The sequence below is a fragment of the Balaenoptera borealis genome, assembly GCF_965194805.1.
Source record: "Balaenoptera borealis genome assembly, chromosome: 8".
Classification (NCBI taxonomy): Eukaryota; Metazoa; Chordata; class Mammalia; order Artiodactyla; family Balaenopteridae; genus Balaenoptera; species Balaenoptera borealis.
In genome coordinates, this window is record NC_138865.1 from 82,031,101 (window position 1) to 82,053,610 (window position 22,510).

At 42.8% G+C, this 22,510-nt stretch overlaps 1 protein-coding gene across 10 annotated transcripts in view; it reads left to right on the top strand.

The window, feature by feature from the left end:
* The first annotated feature begins 402 nt into the window (after nucleotides 1-402).
* Nucleotides 403-22,510, top strand: part of TLE4 (TLE family member 4, transcriptional corepressor) — a 147,390-nt gene continuing 125,282 nt past the window's right edge. For 4 of the 10 annotated variants that reach the window (XM_082401438.1, XM_082401439.1, XM_082401442.1 and 1 more), the window contains exons 1-4: nucleotides 1,697-2,200; nucleotides 2,507-2,604; nucleotides 3,693-3,756; nucleotides 4,954-4,998. In XM_082401438.1, coding sequence (XP_082257564.1) covers nucleotides 2,162-2,200; nucleotides 2,507-2,604; nucleotides 3,693-3,756; nucleotides 4,954-4,998 — 246 coding nt within the window. In that variant the 5' untranslated portion in view covers nucleotides 1,697-2,161. Of the gene's footprint in view, nucleotides 1,675-1,696; nucleotides 2,201-2,506; nucleotides 2,605-3,692; nucleotides 3,757-4,953; nucleotides 4,999-22,510 lie in introns of those variants that run through there. The other 6 variants (XM_082401435.1, XM_082401440.1, XM_082401441.1 and 3 more) reach the window with 4 other exon arrangements.

Below are 22,510 nucleotides of genomic sequence, written 5' to 3' on the forward strand. Positions count from 1 at the left end.
GGAGACATTGGACCCTAATTAGTCCGCATTCCTGGCGCGGCCCGGAGCAAGGGGCCGAGGGTGCTTGGGTTGGAGGGGAGCGGCTGGGAGGACGAGACTCGGAAAGAGATCTTCTGACTAGCCTCTAGTCTCACCGCCCCCCCCCCCCCCCTTTATTTTGCCACCACCATCGCCGCCAACACCCAGTTCTGAAGATGCAGCCAGGGCAGCAGCAACAGCAGCAGCAGTCACCGCTGCTCCCATGCCCACGTTACTTTGATTGACAGCCGAACAAATGTTTCCCAGGTTCGAACGCTCGCGCTAAGGAACTTCAGCCAAGGCGAAGCTCCGCCTTGGGCGGGCCATCTCCGCCCCGCCTCCGCTAACCCCATCCTGTTCCATTCATTGGTCCGAGCCACCGACGACGCCCGGCCCCCACGTGGGTTCCAGCCCGGCTGGCTCCTCCCCGCTAGCTCGCCATTTGTCAGCAATGAAATGATGGGCAGTAACACAGAACGGCGATTAATGTTCAGCCATCTCTGATTGGTTGCTGGAGACGCCTACTGCGCCGGGGGTGGGCGGGGCGCTTGAAGATCGCCCCAGAGCGGTCGCGTGGCCGGCCGGTGATTGTAGTCAATCTGGCCGAATCCTCAGCCGCGGTCGCCGGGGGTGGACTACATCTCCCGGGATGCTCTGCGGTCTCTCCACGGACGGTTCTGAATATGTATCAGAATGTTAATGATTAGCCGCTGCTAAATTTGGTCAAAGAAGTCACCTACACAGAGCGTGTTGTTAGAGCTGTTCTGAGCGGGTGTTTGAGCTGTTGGCTGCTTTCTTTCCCCTCTCTCACACACTTGTATATTATTTTGAGGTGCTGTTCGCAGAGTTTGAAAGGAGAGAGAATTAAAAAAAAAAAAAAAGCCGCAAGCGTTCCACTCTCTTTTATTTTTATAATCCCCTTCAATTTGGGGTTAAAAAAAAAGACGAGAAAACAGGAAGGAAGAAAAATAAGGAAATGAGATGTGGTAAAAGAAGCTAAAAGGTGCCTTTTTAAAGATCGTTGCTGTGAGGTGAAAAAAGATCTCCAGAGAAACCAAAAAGCACCGCCGAGACCTCTTCCGAACCAAAGGAGTTTGTGTTTGCTTTTAGGAAAGAAGAGAGAGATTATTCATTTGGAGGAATAACAACCAATTAAAAGGCAAATTAAAAAAGTTTGGAGTGGGACGCCGAGCGAGCCAGCGAGCCAGCGAGCGAGCGGGTGGCGCTGCCGGCGGGCGCTGGGTCGCGGAGCTCGCACTTTCCCCGCCCGGGTGAGCGGCGCGACCGCGGCGCCGGGCTCGGCGGGCACGCCTCGGCGGAGCGAACGTCGGAGCGTTGCCGCGGGAGACGCGCGCCGGACAATGCCCGCGGCGGGCCAGTGACGCCCGCGGGGAATGCGGAGCGGCCCGGCTTCCCGCACCCAGCCGCCGCCGCCGCGCGTTTCTGCCGCCCGCGTCACGCGAGACCCGGCGGGGGCCGGGACCGCTCGAGCCGCCCCTCGGACCCGGCCGGCCGCCTCCGCCACCGCCGCCTCCGCCTCCTCCTTCTCGGGGCCATTAAAGCCAATGAGCCGCGCGCCTCTGCCCAGCGCAGCCAACTAAATCGGTTTGGATGATTCGCGACCTGAGCAAGATGTACCCGCAGACCAGACACCCGGTGAGTGCGGGCGGCGGGGGCGCTGGCTCGCCCGGCGCCGGGGGATTCTCCGCGTCGCCTTCTGCGCGCCGAGTTGTGTCTTTGGTCGGAGGGGCGTGGAGGTCGGCCCGAACCCCGCGCCCCGCTCGGGGAGTCGCCCGCCACTCCTCCGCCTCCACTTCTCCCGGGCACTGGGGCACTTTCGGAGAGGGGGTGCGGAGAAGCAATTGAGTTGTAGCCATTTTCTTATTGTTGTCTTTGAAGCCCCTGGAAGCCGCGCGGAGCTGTTCGCCGTCCCCGCGCCGCGACTCCTGGAGGAGGGGTGGCGAGCGATGGAGGAGGCGCGACTCCGTGCTGGGGCGGGGAGGGCGCCCTCGGCGGCGGCGCGGCGGGTCCGGCGGCGGCTCGGGAGTGCGGGACGCCGGCCCCTCGCGCCGCGGGCCCCGGGGATCAGCGAGCCAGCCGGCCAACCGTGCCCCCTCCCCCGACCTGTCCGCGGCCCGACGCCATGGCGCGCGTCCCCCCGACGGGCCAGTTTCGATTCCGGGTGGGGAGACAGTGGGCGAGGCGCGCTGGCTCCTGGGCGCCCGCCGTTGACGTGGGAGGGGAGCGGGGTCTCGAACTTGTGGGGTCCGGGGCGGGCACGGGGACGCGGGGGCCCGGGGCTAGCCCGCAAGCGGCTTCCGCCGGGCTGTGCGGCCGGGGGAGGGGGCGGGAGGAGAGTTTTAATCGCTCTTTGCCTGCCTGCGCCATGACCCCCCCTCCTCCTCCCCCAGCGCCGCGTGGTTTTCTCTCCATCTCTCCGCCTCGCCTGTGCTGTGGGCTAATCAAATATTTTATTGTTGTTCTTTAGGCACCGCATCAGCCTGCTCAACCCTTTAAATTTACAATTTCCGAGTCCTGTGATCGGATTAAGGAAGAGTTTCAGTTTTTACAGGCTCAATACCACAGGTAACGATATTGACTTTAGCTGATCCTCCTATTTGCTTAGCTCTTGTCTTCCCCCCACATACACACACAGCCCCCCTCCTTTTTTTTTTTTTTTGTTTTGGCCACCACAAAGGTATTATCGTTTTTCCTTGTGGGCAGAAAGGGCAAGTCAAGGCCTCTTTTCCTCAGGCAGGTGTAAAGAAATTAAGCGTTTCCTCCTTTTCCTGTAAATTAAAAAAAAAAGGCCGAGCAATCGAAACTGGGGAGACTTGGAAAACGCTGAGGCCAAACTTTCGATATTGATTTATTGGGGCCAGGAGAATGGAAGGTTGGGAAGGTTCTGGGGCCTTTTGACTTCCTTGGTTCTTTATTACAACGGGCTTGATTCCTTCTTTCTTCTTTCTGCCCTTCCGCTGAAATACCAAGAGCCCAGAGCCGTGGGAAGTCGCCAAGTGGGCGATTTCATTACTTTTATGCTGAAAAGATGTTTTCGTCTTAAGAGACAATCATTAGACCTTAGAGTACCTTTGAAATATTTTTCTTTCGCTGGATTTTCAATGACGTGTAATTCTTACTTCATAAATGCCAGAACCAAAACAAGGCACTGAACCCCATTTACGCCTTGCCCCTGGGTGGTGGTATTCAACTTGTCTCTGTGTTTTGGAGGGAAAAAAATAAGACATCGTTCATAAGACATGCTTGATTCATATTTTTATTAATCTCTTCGTGGAACATTAAAGAAAAAAACTTCTTTGACATTTTGGGGGACTTATTAGTGTTTGGAGATGTAGACATTATTGATGTTTATTTCCTCGTTCTTAAGTGAATTTAGTGAATATTCATTTCTGGATGAGATTATGGAGTTAAACTGGCTAGAGGGTTTTTTCTTAAAACCAACAAAAACCCCACATTTGATCCTTGTTGAAAGGGCAAGCCCAGGCTGGTTCCACTCACCCTTTTCTCTCCTGCCTGTTTTTCAGTAATGAGGGTGGTATTTAAGATAGTTGATTTGGCGTTTTGTAGGTGGTGATTTAGAGGAGGGAGTGTGTCTTCGAAAGATGTTAAGTCAAGGTCTGCGTTGTACTTAGATTTCCTTATTTCTTGAACAGCCTGAAGCTGGAATGTGAGAAACTTGCCAGTGAGAAGACAGAGATGCAGCGGCATTATGTGATGGTAAGAAAACTGTATCACAGATTCAAAGTGCCTATTAGTTTGGGCTACCAAAAGCAAGAATATGTCCAGATTGCTACAGGCTGCAGGATAGAGCGCAGTCACAGTGCTAGCGCAGTTAAAGTTGTGGGAATGTGACCATTAGCAACCTGTAATTCCAGGATGTGTTAACTTGCCTCTGACAACCAGCTTTGATTTGAATTTTCAAAAACTTTAGCTGCGTGGGGTATAATTTTCTGTGCTTTGTTTTTACAGATTGAAAAAACAACCACCTGATTTACATTTTGTTTAGTTACAGGCAGAATGTTTTTGTGTTAGTGGTTTTCTTTGTTGTTTTATTGCTCTCGCTCCAAACAATTTTAACCAGATAATTTTTCAGTAAACTGTTAAAATTTTAATGCATTTTATTTCTTTTAAAGAATGATGGGTAAGGAAAGACACCAGACATCTTTTCAAATTTTCCCTCCCTCCTCCTCCTGCCGCTCTGTATGTTCCTAGTGTGTGTATTTGTGTGTTTTCAATTTCTATAGTGTTACGTTGGTTTGAGGAGTGTTGCAGTCTCCTGTATAACCGATTTGTTCTGCCAGAATTTCTGTAATGCCAGTTATATTATATGTTTAAAACATTCAGATCTGCTTTTTCAGAAGTATTACCAAGCGTATTCTTATGTTTGTTCATAAAGGCTCCAGAGTAACTCATTCATTTCCTATCAAGCCTTTTTCCTTTGAATGCATGAACATGAACAGTATGCTAAAAATGAGAAACGGAAGTCTGAAGTAGCATCACCTTTTTGAACAGTTCTTGTCAAAGCATCAGCATTTGTATGAGACACATTGTTTTTGTTATTTATTTGCCCGCTGTGCCTAGGAATTGGAGTCCATAGGGTACCAAATTTTCATCAGACCTTTGTGAGTCATCTGCTTGTGATGTATAAAGACCACTGGAGATGTTAAGAGTGCTATGTTTGAACTTGATTTTCTTAGTTTTGTGAGTTATTGTCTTAGATTCTGTGTGTTAAGGTGGCTTCTAGTTTATTAGGCTAAAGATAGCGGTAGAGTGTTCTTCCTGATGTAGCAGCATTAATAGGATGGATATTTTGGTTTAGGTGAGGCTTTAATGTTTGCTTGGGGACTTTTTGAACAAACTAGGGAGATTGTTTGATGAAAGGCATGAGATTAATTGCTTTTCCTTCTTTGACAGTATTATGAGATGTCCTATGGGTTGAATATAGAAATGCACAAGCAGGTAAGCTATCATTTCTTTATAAGCATTTTAAATGACAGTAATACTGTGCACTTTAGAAAGGAAATTGTATGTTTTGCAGTTTTATTCTGCACATTTTTTGTGGCCACTTGTATTTTACAAGACCGTGTACTGGAGAGAATGCTATTTTTTCAGGTGTGGTTCCCCATCTTTTTTGCGTATTATCCGCATTTTAATCATTTAAGAATGTGATATAAAGTGTCTGAATGCATATTAAACTTTGTACACTTTCAAAAGCAGGATGCTAAAGTTTTAAAATATGTTTTTTTCTTTTGAAAGAATTAATTTATGTATTTTGGGCATTGCAAACTTGTCTTATGAAAGCTTTTTTTGGAAAATATTAAGAAGTAAAATTGTAAATTGTGTGGAGCTTTCCTTGGATTGGTGTGAAAGAATGGATAGAGGGTGAGCTGGGAGGATCAAAATGAAATCTGTGGAGCTACAAAAGAAATTGATGTAAATTCCTTGTACTGGTCCCCTGAGGCTACTTACTTGGGTTTTACCAGGAACTGTAACTGTTCCTTCCAGAATTTTTACAGAGTACATGAGCCTGATAGGAGGATGTGATAAGGTTCAACACTGGGTCTTGGGTCTTGAAGTCTAGCAGTTAGTTCAGCCCAAAGAAAAAAAAAAGAAAGAAAGAAAAAAGATAATGATTAGTCAGAAAGCGTTGAGAGGTATGACTGAACCAGACTTTTTTTTTGCAGGAGACTGAATAAAATGGTTTGGTTTAAGTTTCCTAGAAAGAAAAATAGCATATATGTATAAATATTGTTTGGCAATAATAATCCCTCTAGGAGGCATTTATTTTTAGTCATCTAGTGAAAGTGCTTCAGATCTGTCTTATCAACCATTTCAGAATAGTTGTGTTTATGTGTTTACCTGCTGGGAAAAGATGAGGGAAAGCTTAGTGCTTTTCATCTCTTATTTATACTCATGGTGGATGTCATTACCTTCTAAGTTTAAAAAATATGAAATGATCACATATTATTAGGCTCTTACTACTTATGGATTCCTTTTTGGATATGGTTAATTATCACATACGCGAAACATACTCAGATCTTTAAAAGATGACAATTAGACAGTAAAAGCTATCAGATAGACAGTATTTGAAAACAAAAAGTTGGGAAAAAAAAAAAAGAGTCGTCACACTGAAGACTTCATTTCAGATACTTTTTTTTACTTCATGTACTATTCGGTTATGTCAGTATTAACATTATAGTATCATTTGCCGTGTGTTAAAATTCTTATTTTGGCATCCTTGCCATTTCTGTTTAGATAAGTAATGTAAATACCTCCTGCTTAAACAAAATCCATCAAACTTATGGATGGGCTCCCCTTAGCTCTACCTTATAGGAATAAATTACATGAGAGATATTGTTTGTTAATTATCCTCAATACATGTCATTTTAGGTCTGCATCTTGTACATGTCTTTTTTTTTTTTGTCTTCATCTACCACCCAGTACTAATTAGTGTCTTTTTAAAGATTGGACCAGATGATTAATGTCCCTTTATTTCTTCTCCTGTATCTTATTATTTACCATAACCACTTAGTTTCCAGATCTCTTTATACTGTTTACAGTTCTCAGAGACACAGAGCTTGTATGTATTTCTTTTAGGGGGCAGGGGGCGGTATGTGAGATCCCTTAATTTTACACATTTTATACTTCTGTAATTCTGTCATCTTCTTGTCCAGCTGGCCTCAAATGCCATCCATTTGAAATTGAGAATGGAGTACATTTTACCTTTTTTTCTCTTGCTTTTAAATTCAATCATATCAAGAATCCTGAGGGCAGTTTATCACATTATGAAATACAGACAGCCCTGCAAACCACCTACTTATTATATTTTCTTTCTTTCCCCCCTTAAGCACAGAGGCATATCTGTCTTTATTTGTTTTCCTAGGCAGACAGCCTTGGTTCCTCTTGGCCTCTCTTCCAGATGCACTTGCTGGATACCCTCATAATGGAAAGCAGCAATAATGCAGAGAAGTTGCCCTGCGGCATAATTGGGCCTAGTTCTCAAGATCGGGTTAGGCTTATTCACTTATTAGATTTGTGTCTCTGAAGGGTTCAAGAGTAGGAGTCCCTGGAGTCCTTGGAAGTACCCTAGTAATCGGTGGCCCTGATATTTGAAACCTTTGTATATTTTTTGGTTAATGCTTCTGTTCTTGGCTGCTGCCAGCCACAGAGTATTTATTTTTAGAGAAATTTTTCATTGGAACAGAAAATGATGGCTGTGATGGAGTCATGACTCTGTGACTTAGCAAATTGATAAAAGGACAGAAGCACACAGCAGTGACAAGCAGGCTGGGGGGGGGGGTCTAATATTATGGTCCCTCCCCTTTCTGTATGATACTCGTCAGTCACCCTGTGCTGGTTCTGTTAGAGGACTATAAAGTGAAACCTATGGGGAATTTGTCATTCTGAAATGAAAGCTAATGTAATTAGTACCAATTAAAGTACATTCAGTAAATTGGATTTAATCTTAATTAAGCCTGCATAATGTTGCCAATTTTTAACAATTATGTTTGAGAACATAATTAATTTAAATTTTGGTAACTGAGTAAATAGCATTAGTCTGGTAGAATTAGTTGATTTTTTTTTTTAAAGGGGAACTCAGTGACATGACATGGAATTAGAGCATAAAATATGAATATAATTTCTGGTAATCTTTAGTAGGATCGATAGAGCTGAGCAGATAAAGCTGGGAAAAAACCCAGAAAGGTTAAAGTGGAGTGTTCTAGGCTATAAAGTGAATTAATGCTTTGCCACTGTCTTAAGTTCTAGCATGAAAGTGAAGATGACAAATGGGACATGGTTAGAAATGGCACGTGTTTCATTGTGATATCTTCATAATGGAATTTTTTAAAATGAAAGAACATTGGCCTTTATTCCTTGAGGATATCCCTAACTTGGGTTTTTTTGTTTTTTGTTTTGGATGGGACAGGTGGCCCGTGGTTTAGTTGTTACTTTTTTTTTTTTTTTTTCCCTCTGCTGATTGTTCTTTATAAATACAGTGTGGCTTCTAAATGGGTCAGTGACCGTGGGCAGAACAGGGTGATGCATGCAGTTGATAACATTGCTAAGTGCTGCTTGTTCCCATCCTTCACTCGTAATGCTGTAATTAAAGAAGACTGCCCTGATTTAATTTGATTTAATCTGGCAGCGGCAGTTACCACTTTAAAAAGTGAATATTGGATGTAGATTAGGAACAATGGGTATGTAAATTCGACCTATAAGTGTATATATACAATTATTATTTTTTTTCAAATCAGAGCAAGAGAACTCCTGTTTCACTACAAGCCATGTAAATTTTATTATGAGACTTGGGCCACAACCGTTTGAGTGCTGCTAAAATATTAATTGAATAGAAATGAAAGGGCCTTGCCAACTGACAGGATATCATAATCATAGCCTCTCTGGTCGATGGTAAATGATGATAAATGACATTAGGAACCTTTTAGCAAACTGTAATAACTACAAGGAGGGAAGCAGTATGGATTTGCATTATATCTGATACCCTCTAGTACCAAGTGGATTGCCAATACTGCTTGTTTAGCATTTTCTAAGGGCAATAGGATATTGATTTCTGACTTACAAGGAACAGCTCTATTTTCACCATTGAAAAGTATTGCAGGTTGTTAAGAAGAAATTGACTTGAAGAGGCCGACTGCTGCCCATCATGGAGCAAATAAAGCAAAACTGCCGAAGCATGGTGGAGCAGCGAGAGGGGCCCTCAGCAATTTGTTGCTATTAATTTACCATGCTCGACAGCAAATCAATCGGCATCTACTTCATCTGCTGGAGAAAATGCTGTCCAGGGCAGATAAAAGGCTCGGCATGGTACAGAGAATAGACTGGATTGGCCAAAAGGAGGCTCCAGTTAATGTGTAAATAAGTGAAATCAAGGCCACAGTTGCAGAGGAAGCTGTTGTTAATTAGGTTGGTGCTTTTTCGTGAACTATTTTAGAAAGCAGCCGAGGATTTGGAGAGTAAAAAGAGATTTATTGAGGTTGAAGTAATATACGACTGGCATGGCATTCCAGCCTTGAGTGTACTTGATTCTAGGGTGCAGTAAATTTATTTGGGGACAGTGCTTGCAGTGGAAGTCAATTTGTTTAGAGTTGTGTTTAGACCAGGTTTCCCATAAGAAAACTTTTTTTTGGAGCATTACTAATTTCTTACACATCTCTTGTCTTAGATTGTGTATGCTTGGATATGGAGGAGTAGATGTAGGAGTAGGTGTTTGAGAATATAGGCAAAAAGGTGACTGTGGTATTCTTAGGCAGTGACTTTTTTTCAGGAATGGATGTGATTGAACTCTTGTGTGATAATGAAAGTGAATTATCGAAGGTGGGAAGTTCTAGCTGAAAGTAACTAATAAACCAGTGAAAATTCTGCTGACAGAACTTTCTTTTGCTGTATAAAATTAGGAAACAATAATCTAGAGGGGCTGAACAGTGGTGGGCACTGCTGGACTGGAAATTCTCAAAGAGAGATTACAAGTGAAATCTTGATGATTGTGCAAAAAACTCCAGATACAGTTAGAGCGTGGGGAGGGGGTTGTGTTTTTATTTGTTTTTCATTAAGGTTTAAAGCCACCTTTTCTAATTTAAGATTACTTATCCTTCAGTAGTATTCTGTAATTAACCAAATGGAGGTTATTGGTGGTAAATTTTCCCCTGCCTCTCTGATTTGAACATTTTGGGATGAGGGCCAACTTAAGTCCTATTTTTTAAGTCTAGATATATGTAGATTTTAATTAACTTTTTTCCAAAACAGAGGTTCTAGCATTCGGACAGTTGATACCAAGGGGCAGTGGCTTGGGTGGGACCCATGGAGCTGTCATTTTACATGTCACAGGACCTTCAAGAGAAGTAGATCTGGAGGAGGAAATTTAACCTGTCAGGGCGTGGGCATAATTAGGATCACTTTCTGGATCACATGGGTTTTCCCTTTTTCTCTTCTTCCATGTTGGGTTCTTAATTTTCTTTCTGAGGTTTTATAGACTACCTGAAGATTTTTCACCTGAAGCAGTGTTTGTTGAGTGGAATTGGAATTTCCTCTCAGTGGACGTAAATGTTTATTACATATCTGGGTTGTGCTTGCCACTGATCTGGGCCCATTGCCAAAATTCTGTATTTCTCACAAAGATCCTAAGAAAGGGATTATATCCCATCAAAGGATGATTAAACAGAATCAGATCTGCGCAAGGTGATACAGTTATTAGGTAGTGGATTCAGGACTTCAGATGAATTTGCCTGGGAGGGTGTTTGCTGGGAGATGGGTCTGCCCTGGGTTGGAGATTCAGGCCCCAGCTCATTTCTGGAGTGGAGAGCCCCTGGGAGGCTGGGCTAGTGCTTCGGTTTGTCCTTGAACCACTGAACTTTTCAGGCTTATACCCAGACCCCTGCAGCTCTGCCTAGAGTCAGGGCCAGAAGGCTTGGCCTGGACTCTGTCTCCATCCATACTGCTTTCAGTGGGTAAGAGGGCGAGGGTCACTGTCTCTTGGAGTCTCCCACAAGCGGGGTGAGGAGAGCTGCTTGTTTATCAAGATGAGTTTACTTCCTCCCTGGGTAACCTATTTCTCATTTGTTTACAAACTTGCTTTTCCATTTAACTTTTATCTTTTCCTTGTGGCTTTTAAAACTGCCTGAGGACAACGGGGCTGTTTGTTAATCACCATCTTGTGGGTTTTTGAAGGGGGAAGCTGGGAGGGGAAAATGTGATGTTTTGTGGCCTCTTTGTAGTTCAGAAAGAGGTTCTTAGATGCAGGAAATTGCACACAACTCAAACTTTTAAATGAAGGCAAATGTTTTGCTTATACTGTTAAAAGACTTTCTTTGCAGCATTCAAACAAAGGGATATTTCCTTTCTCACTGCCCCTTAATCCCTACTGGATATTGCGTATTTTTGTTTAGCTTATTTTATTTGCTGGGCAAAATTCTTTGTATCCTGAATAATATCATTTTGAGCCAGGTTAGACTAGTGGACTGAGGGATAAGATGCATCTTTTTAGGTGCAGTTCCAGCCTCGGTGAAGCCGAGATGGTGCAGGCACTGGCCCATTGTTCTCACATTCTTCGTTTTGTCTTTCCTAGAATTTTACTTCTTTTTTTTTTTTTACTTTTTCTTTTTGTACTATAGAATAGATAAAGTCAATTGGGAATTAAATGTTTCAAATGTGTACTGAGAAGTAATTTGTGTTTGTTTTTAGTGAGAACATTTTTATTTGACATGACTGGATAGACAGGCTTAACACTCCACGACAGTAATATATTTGATGGCTGCAGAGCCGGTGAAAAGGATGTGATTTTTAGAAGGTATTTTCCCTTGATCCCTCCGCATACCTCCTCTTAAAAAACTCTAGCTCTTTAGCTGCGGTGGCGGATCCAGTGGTCCTGTGACTAAGTTACGATCAGTTTTGTGAGCTGGGCTGTGGGAGAAAAGCTGGAGGCAGCACGTGTAGGTGTGGGCAACTGAGTAATTTATACTGATAATGATGGGTTGCGAGACTTAGGACTTGACTTGTTCAGAGGAAGTTCACTGCAAACAGAGCTCACCAAATTACTCACTCTAAGGGGGACGGGCCTGAGAACTTCTGGTCAGAAGCGAAAATTAGAGTCGTTGTGACTCTGCCTTAGCAACAGCTGTCAGTGGTAGCTGCTTTCTATCTGTAAAGAGGGATTTAGCTGGCATTCATCAACGCAAATCTGTATGCCCTCTCTGTTTTCGTTGGCCTTGACCCAGCATTTATGCCAAGCTTTTGCTGTTTCTCTACCACTGAGCCCACCTTTCCTCAGAGAGCTGCCGTGTGTGACAGTACTCTGTCCAGGGGGACAAAGGGAAGGTGTGGGTTTTCTTAGCTGGTTTGTCAAAGAAGCGGAAGAAAAATACCCGCAGACACCTCTCAGGTCCTCTGCTGTCTGGTGCATGGGTCACTTTGTCATCATTTTTGAGGATTTTACCCACAAATACTTCACGGTTGTACTGTGGAGGGAGTTTCTGTGATGGATGGACAGAAAGCTGGCTGCTCTACTGGGCTCCACACAAAACCTGGCCAGCCCGCTGCATCTCAGCCCTGGCAGCTTAGGCACGAGAGGCTGAGGCAAGGAAGATGGATATTGACTTTCTGGTTTCCTAGCAAGCTTATTTCACTTAATTGTTATTATTCTAATTAGGATTCTGTTCTTATTTTCTACATATGTATTCTGCTTCTGAAGGTCTGTGGGTTATTTTGGTTAAAGAATTTGAGAATGCAAGGAAATATAACTGGAAAGAATTGTAGAAATTATGAGCACTAGTACCCTGTAACACCCTTTCTTTACAGAGAGCTTAAGGCATTTTATATGTTCTCCTTAATCTTCCTGATGTTCCTGTAGAGCAAGTAGCAAGCTTGGATCCGTGTATTTATTTAAATAGCTTCTGTCAGTGGAGTGCCCGACAGTTTGCCAAGCAGTGTCATTCCACTGCCCTCCTTGAACAGATGACACCGAGGCTTAAGGGCTTAAGAGACTAGCCCAGTGTCACGGTACAGGAGGATCAGCCTGCGGGTGGGGAGACCAGGGTTCACGCGGGTCAGCGGACACCCGAGGTGGCACAGCGAGAGTTGTTGGCAGAAAAGGAAACAGTAGGTTTCTTGACTTCACTTCCAGGGCTCCCTTCACTGACCGCGCTGTTTCCAATCAGCAAATAGTGCGCCTGTTTCTGGGATGTCCTCGGCTGCATGCAACACGAGACGATGGGGACGCTCCCGGCCGTCCAAGAAGTGTTAGAGTGTCACTCTAGCTAGAGACCTGATCTGTGTGTTTGTGTGCGAGCACAGAGCCTCCCTCTCCTCCCTGCTATCCTTCCAGAGTCCAGGCCCCGCCGAAAGGGAGGCTTGGGATCACAAAATACAGAGCCTGGATCCACTTGGAGCAGAGCGCTTAATGAAACTGGCTGTTTCTGCATTCCTAAAGTATACTGTGCAAACACTAGATGTGAACTTGTTTCTTGCCAGTCTCCTCTCTCCCACTAGAAGGTAAGGCTCTGTGGGAACAGGGGTGTTTATTGTTCTCTGCTGTGTCCCCAGTGCTGAGAACTGCCTGTCACACAGTAGGTGGTCATGAAATATTTGGTGAGTGAGGGAATCCCTGCATTCAGATCGAGCTAGCCAAGAATATGCGCGATTTAATATTTTTAAGGGCATATTGTGGTTGTAGGATAACAAACGCTGAGCTTCCAAGCCTCGTTAGGCCTGTGGTGCCTACTTGTTAAATTTGTGGAAAAATGACAAGTGGAAAGACAAAGTAAAAGCAACTGAGCTCAGTTTGCTTTTCAGGAGTGAGTTAGGCTAGTTAAAGTAGAATATATGTGTTTTAGCATGTGGAATTTGCCTTCTTAAAGATGAAAACATGAATCTTTCCTAACTGAATTTAAAATTCAGTTTGGATATCACTCTATCACTAGTCGCTGTGTATCTGAAGAATTCTTTTACTATTAATAGGTCTGTGTACATGTGGTTTGAGTGAGTGTGGGGAGATATTGATCTTAGCCATACTGTGGTGTGTTTAGCTAACTTCTTTCCAAATCAGTAAAAATGCAGGCTTCTGGTTCTTTTCAAGGGACAAGGAACTTTGAATATATCTTAGTTTTTTATTGGTGGAGATGGTACCGTGTCGTTACAAGAGTAGTAATCATAACAGTAAGTGATTTTAGAGAGCTTGCTGTGCAGATAATATTTTACTTATTCTCACAATAACCTTATGAGGTTATTACTGTGTATTATTATTTCCATTTTGTATATGAGGAGGCTGAGACACATAGAAATTAAGTAAGTTCTGTCAATTCTCCAGACATTTCAGATGCTGTGTTTGGAATACTCTGCTACTTCCCCCAAAGTACTTGACTGAGTCAGGAGATTCAGATTCTAGTTCTGACCTCGCCAGTAACCAGTTGTGTGTTATTGCTGAGTACCTTAACTTCTCAAGACTGTACTTTTCTCAGCTTAAAATTGGAGTGTAAGTGAACACTGAGATCTCTTTTAGTTCCTTTGGTCTAAAATGACCATTTGGTTTTGGTTATTTTCTATGACCCAATGAACAGAAGTGAGACTTCTTTTTAGTCTCAGAAAGTCCCTTTTAACACCTATTTTCAGAGTTGTTTTTTTTTTTTTTTGTTCACGCCGCGGTTGTCGGGATCTTAGTTCCCTGACTAGGGATAGAACCTGGCCCCGGCAGTGACAGCGATGAGTCCTAACCACTGGACCACCAGGGAATTCCCAAAAATTGTATGTATTTTATAGGTATATAATATAATTCCAGTGCTGCTTTAAAATTTTTTTTTTTTTAACTTCTTTATTATTTATTTTTGGCTGTGTTGGGTCTTCGTTTCTGTGCGAGGGCTTTCTCTAGTTGCGGTGAGCGGGGGCCACTCTTCATCGCAATGCGCGGGCCTCTCACTATCGCGGCCTCTCTTGTTGCGGAGCACAGGCTCCAGACGCGCAGGCTCAGCAATTGTGGCTCACGGGCCCAGCTGCTCCGCGGCAGGTGGGATCCTCCCAGACCAGGGCTCGAACCCGCGTCCCCTGCATTGGCAGGCAGACTCTCAACCACTGCACCACCAGGGAAGCCCCCCAGTGCTGCTTTAAAGTGATTAGTTTTTATGTTTTTCATTTGGCATATATAGTGTTAAAAAATTTAATCATACAACTTCTGAAATAACATGAATTATAATGTGATCCAGTAATTTTCTCCCAAAGTGTTGGGGGGGGGTGTATATGTAGTAGTTTATTACCTGTTGTGTAATTAGCTCCTGGGATTAGTTACCCTTCCAGAATCCAGTGCCGATGTCAGTTTCTTTAGCTAAGGTTTACCCTGATGACACGGCAGGCCTGTAAACTGGCTTACAGTGAACTTGAGATCTTAAGTCCTTGGGTTTCTCACATTGTCCTTTACTTAGAGAAGGTTTGGACTTTTCAACTTGGTTTATAAGTTAACTGTAATTAAATAAAAGAAGGGGGAAATGTATAATCTTGACCTTTGATGAATCAAGGACATAGTAGAGATCAGTAGTGATCATAGTAGAGATCATAGTAGAGATCCATCACTAAGGTATAAGCTCCAAAAGAGAAGAATGTGTTGTGTTACTCCTGTATTTCTGGCATCTGAAACAATCTTTGGAACTAAACAGAGGAAACGCTGGAGCAACTGAAGGGATGCTTTAATTTTTCATTGCACTGCACTTCCTGTAGTAGAGTGTCAACCACCAGTATATAAGCTTTGTTTCTGAGCTCTTAGGCAGGACTCTTAGGAAGAGTAACGATGGCCTCGATAGGCAATCCGAGGTTAGGAGTTCTCATTGCAGTTCTGCCACAGGCCCCTGAGCTGGCAGTTGGGCAGTTTTAAAATTTAGGATTGGATTCATCTCCAGATGAATGGAGGTCCAGATGGGGGGGGTCCTTGGCTGGGTTTTAAAGTATCCACAAAGTCCTTGAACTTATATCCAAAATTGTATGCCTTATTCTGTGGGAGAAGAGTTCATAGCACTCATTGATCCAGTGAGGAAACCTGGACCCAAATGGAGGAGTTTGGGAACTATTTCTCTAGAGCAGTGGTGTCAAACAGGGCAGTTTCTTTCTCCCAAGGACATTTGACAGTATCTGCAGATATCTCTGGTTGTCACAACTCAGAGGTGCTACTGGCATCTAATGGGTAGAGGCCAAGCATCAGCCTTGTTTGGCTTCTAGTTAATTACATAATTTTGAGAGAACCTGTCAAACTATACTTGTATTTTCACGTTTTCTTATGCTGTTCTTATGATGATTAGCAAAGTAGGGTTGTTGGTGGTGGGTTCTTATTTCAGGTTCAGAATGAGGGTGTTACATGATCTTCTGTAATCATCGTTTTCATTGGAAATTTCTTGTTTTAAGTGAGGCCCATTTGTCTTGGCTACCCATTGAGGGTCCCAGAATTAGTCTTAATTCTTTTTTTTTTTTTTTTAAGTTTTTTTGATGTGGACCATTTTTAAAGATTTTATTGAATTTGTTACAATACTGCTTCTGTTCTATGTCTTGGTTTTTTGGCGGTGAGGCGTGTGGGATCTTAGCTCCCTGACCAGGGATTGAACCCGCATCCCCTGCATTGGAAGGGCGAGGCGAAGTCTTAACCACTGGACCGCTGGGGAAGTCCCAGTCTTACTTCTTAGTTCCTTTCTAGGTAACAGTTTTTCAAAAGTATTGTCCTTCATTAGCCTTCCTTTGTCCATGCTGAACAGTCCCAGTATTTCAGCCATTCTCTGGGATACCTGTTTGGTTATTACCAAGATAGGATAATATCTTGGGCCACCTGAGAATTCAGCATAACACCTTGGCCTGATCTACCCCAGCTGAAAAATCAGGGCAGATCTTGCTACCAAATAGTCCTTCTGCTGTTTCACTTAGCTTCTTGATTAGGTCAAAGTGCATTGTGCTTGTGTTTGTCTAGTCCTGATCACATTGTGATAAACAAAATGGAGTCTTGAGTTTTCTAAAGTAGCCTGTGAGCCTACTCACATGGGTTTATTCTATTTTTGAATATTTGGGCACTGTTCAGTGAACATGTTTTATTTGGGATTAATTTTTCCCTTTGCATCTTCCATTGTGCCGTGCTATGAATGTGGGTGACTGTTCTAAAGGCTTTTGATTTTGGGGAGGATGTAGAACTGTTTGAGAGTTTGGCTTATTACCTCTAAGTATGTCTACCTTGGTTAACCTCAAAAAATATTATAGTTCACCTAAAGTGGCCAATAAAAAACGTGGTGGCATTTCCACAGTTACTTGCTTAAGCAATTTTTGGCCCAGTTGGGGAAGACAGAGTGCATGTTTGGGCTTTTTAATGGAAAAATTGTGTCCTGCACTATTCCAGAGTGTCCTTAAACTTTCTCCTTTATGTACGTTCCAGGAATGTGGAGATGACAGCTCTACTTCCTTGTAAGCCTTCAAAATTTTTTTAAAAAATTGTTTACATTTTTGAGGTTTCAGATTTGGGAGACTGGGTCAGACATAGTGCATTTATGTACAACAACCTTTTTAAACGGCAGCTCACTTTCAAATGCTTGATATGGCTGACCTTAGGAAGGAGACCCATTGTTAGGACATACTTTAACCAGATCTAAGCATAGCCAATAGGATTTTCTTAAAATCTAAGCAAGAATTTAGGATATTTTGCATCAGTTTAGGATGTATATAGAAAAAAATTTGGTAAGATCTTTGTTGGATTTGTATTGTGAGATGGGATTCATGCCAACTTCCCAAGATTTATAAATTCCACTTTTTCTTTGGTATTTGATATTACAGTTTGGGGGCATGCATTTGTCATTTTTGTTTGTTTGTTTGAATCTCGTGCAAAAAATAAACTTTCTAAATCGAAATTTTTAGCTTCTCAAATTGAGATATTTAGAACTAGACCTACAGAGATTAAGATTATAACCTAAAGACTTACACCTGAAAAAGAACTGAATCCTCATGAGGTTGTTTATTCTTTCTTCACTGGGAGAGTTGCATGGTTAGGAGTTGGTAGTGTTGGATACCTGAGATGGAGGGCAAAGGCTATGGTGGCTTATAATCGTTCATTCAGCAAATGCTAATTGACCTCAGACTTTGTGCAGGGTGCTTTGAGGGTTAGGGAGTTAGGGGAGGTAGAACTCTTGTCTCCATGGATTCTAAGCTTTTAATGGCATTTGGACCAGTGTGAACAGTGCATGGCAGTGTGTGGTGATGGCACACTTGTGACATAGGCAGAAGAGGAGGAGCTGTTTCTGGCTTGGAAGTGATTAAGAATCCTGTTACAGAGGATGTAGGGACATTTTAGCGGGACCTCAGAGGAGGAGGTCTCTTCGGCAGGAAGAAGGGAAAGGGGAGGATTCCAGGTGGAAGGCACAGAGACAGGAAAGTGTTGTCCACGTTCAGGTGGTGGTTACCATTTCCAGCTTGGTTGGTTGATAGAGGAGAGAATGGTTGAGGAGGTGGGTTTGGGAAGCATTATGGAAGGCCTTAAATGCTGGTTCTGTTACATGGGCTATTGAGGGAAAGCATAGGGAAGACAGTAGGGCAGAGACTGTGTCGGTTTTGCTTATTTGCTGTATTCTCAGCAAGTAGCATGGGGCCTGGCAGCAAATGTTCAGTAAATGTTGGTTGAAATGATTTGAGTGGAGAGGGACATGAAGGAGAGAGGCTGGGTTGAAGAGGTGACATGTACTAGAAAGGAGGAACCCAAGTGACCCCCGGTTCATTGAATGAGGGGTGTGGAAATGAACAGAGAAGGGCCTAAAACACTGACCTCTGCAGACTCTCAGAATCAAGGTACCATTAATAGAAAAAGAGACCTTGGAGGGGAAACTTGGTCTTGATTATGCTAGGGGATGAGGTGCCTAGGGAGGAGGAAGAGTGATACGAGGAAGAAGAGGGAAGGACAGGGAGTTTGTTGCTTCTCCCCTGCCTTCATATCAGCGCCTTCCCTTCATCTCCTGCCAAATCTGTTTTCTTACCAAGAACTTCAGGTATTCTTTTTCAGCAAGATTTGTATTTGTGCCTTAATTCTATACCCAGACCACAGTGGACTTTGCCAGGCAGCCCTTTGTGGGCAGTGGTTTTAGGAACTTATCATTTTAAGGAAGGTGTTTGACCTTTGTGTCAGTGTATGAGAGAGATTTTCTTCATCATTTTGCTTGATTACTGCCATTACCTTTATATAGATATAATAGTGGGAGTTTGCAAATTATCTGATTTTGGCTTTTTTCCTTTTAAAGTTTTTTTTGACATTAAAAATAGGTACAGAATCCTTTAAATTATTCATCAGCTATGGAAATTCTGCTCCAGTCATTCTCTTCTTCTGTTGCTTTTTATTTTCTATCATTTGGCCAACAACTGTGAATAGGTCAGTGATTCTTTATCCTTTTTGTGTTGAGAAATTTTATGTAAGCACGAGGCTGAGTCTGTAATTGTCTTGAGAAACTACTATATTTCAATAATTACTCCCATTGTCCATTATGTATGAGCTATATACCAAAATTACAATGGATGCTTTAGTCAATGTGAATTACATGTGTGTGGTTAATTTTCTTTTTTTCCTAATGTGAGGCATATTCTGTGTTTTAAACTTTTTCCTCCTTTAAGACACTTGTCTTAAGCTGCTGTAGTTGAGTGAGAACAACAGTGATAGTAAGGAAAGTTAAGTAAACATGAAATTAAAAAGGCCATAGAGTACATTTTGGTAAACCAAAATACTGCTTGGTGGCATAAAGCCACAGATCCATTCCAGAAAAAAAAAAAAAAAAAACATGCGGAAATGTGGTTTTGCTGTCTGTCATGCAGTCTGTTTCAACTGTCAGAAACATACGTTGCTTTATGGGGTATTTTTTTCAAGTCTGACCGCAGCTTTTAATTTCCTTCACTCCACCCACACCTCCCACCTCACCCCCCTGTATCTAGTGCTAATTTATGGGCATTTTAAATGTGATGACATCAACACCAAAAGGGTCAGCAGTTGTGGCAGAAGTTTTTTGTCTTAGGTATGCTAAGTATCACTTCTGTACTTTTGGACACTTTTACCAGAACACAGCAATTGTCCTTGTTTTTGGACTCTTCGATCTAAGTTAAATTGAGATCTTTAAAAGGTGGTTTTGGAATGCTTTTTTCTTTCTTTTTCTTTCCTAAAAAAATAGTATATTCACATTAAAGAGATTTTAGAAAGAAAGAAAGAAAAAGAGTCACCCACAGTCCTGCCACTATGACCTAGGCAGAAGCCGAAGGCTGAGTCTTCACTGTGTCCCCACCAATGGTGTTGTGGCTGATGGAGAATTATGCCCCCTGCCACCCCCAGCGTCGAAAAAAACTGGTCAGGGTTCAAGGGGTAATACATAAAATAAACATAAGTATGTTTTGGTTTCATTTAAAAGTATAAAAAAGCATATACTAAAATGAAACCTTAGATCTTTAAAATTAGCTTGATTTATTGGTAACTTTACAGTTTCTTCAACTTTTTTTTACGGGCAGCACAATCCTAGATATTTTTTAGATGTACTCCTATTTCAGCCACTAACTTCCTGTGATCTTGGTAAATCATCCAACTTTTCTGAGTCAGTTCCTCATCTATATCCATAAAACAAGGGAATAGAACTGGATCAGTATGTTTTATAAGATGCTGGGTCCCGGGCTCCCCAGCCTGGGGCCTGGGCATCAGTATTTTTCTAAAAGTTCCAGGGGTGATTCTGTTGTGCAGCTGGGTTGAGAACCAGTGAACCAGAGCAGTGCTTCTCAAACTTTGATGTGCCTACAAATCACTGGGGATCATGATAAAATCAGATTGTTGCTGCAAGTCTGGAGTGATACTTGATGTTGTCCATTCCTCATGCCCCATTGATGCCCATGCTTCTGGTCCACTGACCATGTTTTAGTAGCAAGGAGCCAGAGACTCTCCAGAATCTCCAAAATTTCTACCAAATCTGTTATTTTTTATTTCCATGGTGTAGTTTTTGTAGTACATGGGAGTCTGTGTGCTGTTTGAATGAGACTCTCCACTTAGGATGTCAAGATTGATAGGTAGTGTGGTATCTCTGCGTAACCTCTCTTTGCTTAAGTTCCAGACAAGCATCTTCGGAACAGTTCAGCAGATGGAAGTAATTTTAATGGTATCTTGCTTAGGTAGCCTGGCTGAGCTCCAGCTGATGTTTGGGGGTTGTTCCATTGCTACAGAGATGAGGGGCACTTCTCATTTCTCCCCATCTCTGCTCACTGAGACCCCAGTCTGATAGGTACTTATGCTTTCAAATTCTGGCTCCTTTCTTCTCATCCTTCAATGGCTGCCCTGCCTCATATCGTCCTTTAATTCCTGAGCAATATTTTGGGTAAATGGGCAAACAGAATCATGAAGTAGTATATTTTGTTGTAATTTGGTTTCTCACGTTGGCGCATTCCTTGCAGAAAAAGAAACAAGTTAAAGCAAGGAGAACTCCAATTTTGGAGTGTATTTTGTTGTGAAAGATGTGAAAACATTCTTAAGCTGTAACATTTGTCATGCTCTCCTTTAACCCTGTCATTTAGAAATAAGAATACAGTATATAATTGTGGTATTTTATTTTTGTTTGTTGTTGCACAGCGTCAGACTAGGAGGCAGCATGATCTTGTGGGAAGACCCTGTGGCTGGGGTGTCTGCAGAACTGACTTCTAGACCATCACCTACCCCTTACGTAGTTAAGTGTTACTGTGGACACTTGCGTCTCTACACAAACCAGGCAGGGGATCAGGGAATGCTCCACTTATTGGAGCTGTGTTGGAGAGTGCTGTTGCGTTGAGGGAAAATATCTATCACCTAAACTACCAGGCAATGAGAAGTTACAGTTTGTATCGTAGGAATGTTGCTCTGGAGCAGTGCTACTCAATGTGGTCCATGGACTGGGGCAGGTCCATGGACTGGGGCAGGTCCGTGCACTGTTTGCTAAAGGTGGGCGTTACGGTAGGGAGCTTGTACCAGACTATAAAATCAATGCACTACTCCCTTCATCAGGAATGTCTTTATTGTTGAAAAAACAAAACTGAGGAACAACAACCAAAAAAACCTATCTAGCTGAAGTAAACAGTAGTTGACTTAATTCTGGCATGAGCCTATTATCTTGCTGATGGATAACAGTTTGGGGACTGACTACTTTCAGTAGCACTGCTTTAGAATCTTTAATCAAAAGGTTTATCAGGGCTTCCCTGGTGGCGCAGTGGTTGAGAGTCTGCCTGCCAATGCAGGGGACACGGGTTCGAGCCCTGGTCTGGGAAGATCCCACATGCCACGGAGCAACTAGGTCCGTGAGCCACAATTACTGAGCCTGTGCGTCTGGAGCCCGTGCTCCATAACGTGAGAGGCCGCGATAGTGAGAGGCCCGCGCACCGCGATGAAGAGTGGCCCCCACTTGCCGTAACTAGAGAAAGCCCTCACACAGAAACGAAGACCCAGCACAGCAATAAATAAGCAATAAGCAATAAATAAATAAATAAATAAATAAATAAATGGATCATCACGTTTAAAAAAAAAAAGTTTATCAGGGTTGTTTTATAGATTAGGAATAGACAAATTGAAGTTCATAAAATGAAAGAAAGTGTAACCCCCAAAATAAAAAAGTAAAAGCAAGTTAGGTGAAAGGTAAGATCAAGTTCGACGTGTGTAAAATATTAAGTCAAGGAGTTTGACACAGTCACAAGAAGAAAGCTGAGAGGCACCGCCTTTTGTGTTTTGGTTAATGCAAAACTCGTTTAAATTCTTCTGAGTACTTCTGACTTCTTAATTTAGTAACTTGCTTTAGAGAGAAGTTTTGTTTTTCATTTTCACCATCTTCCTAATAGAAAGAATGTGTTTTCTGTAAGTCTCACTTAACTGTTACCTGTGGCCTTAAATTGCAAGAAGCTTTGAAGTTGAGCCCGACTTCCCCTCTCCCTCTCCTCCTCTGCCCCCAGCCTCCTATTCTTTACTCTTTACTACTGTATATAA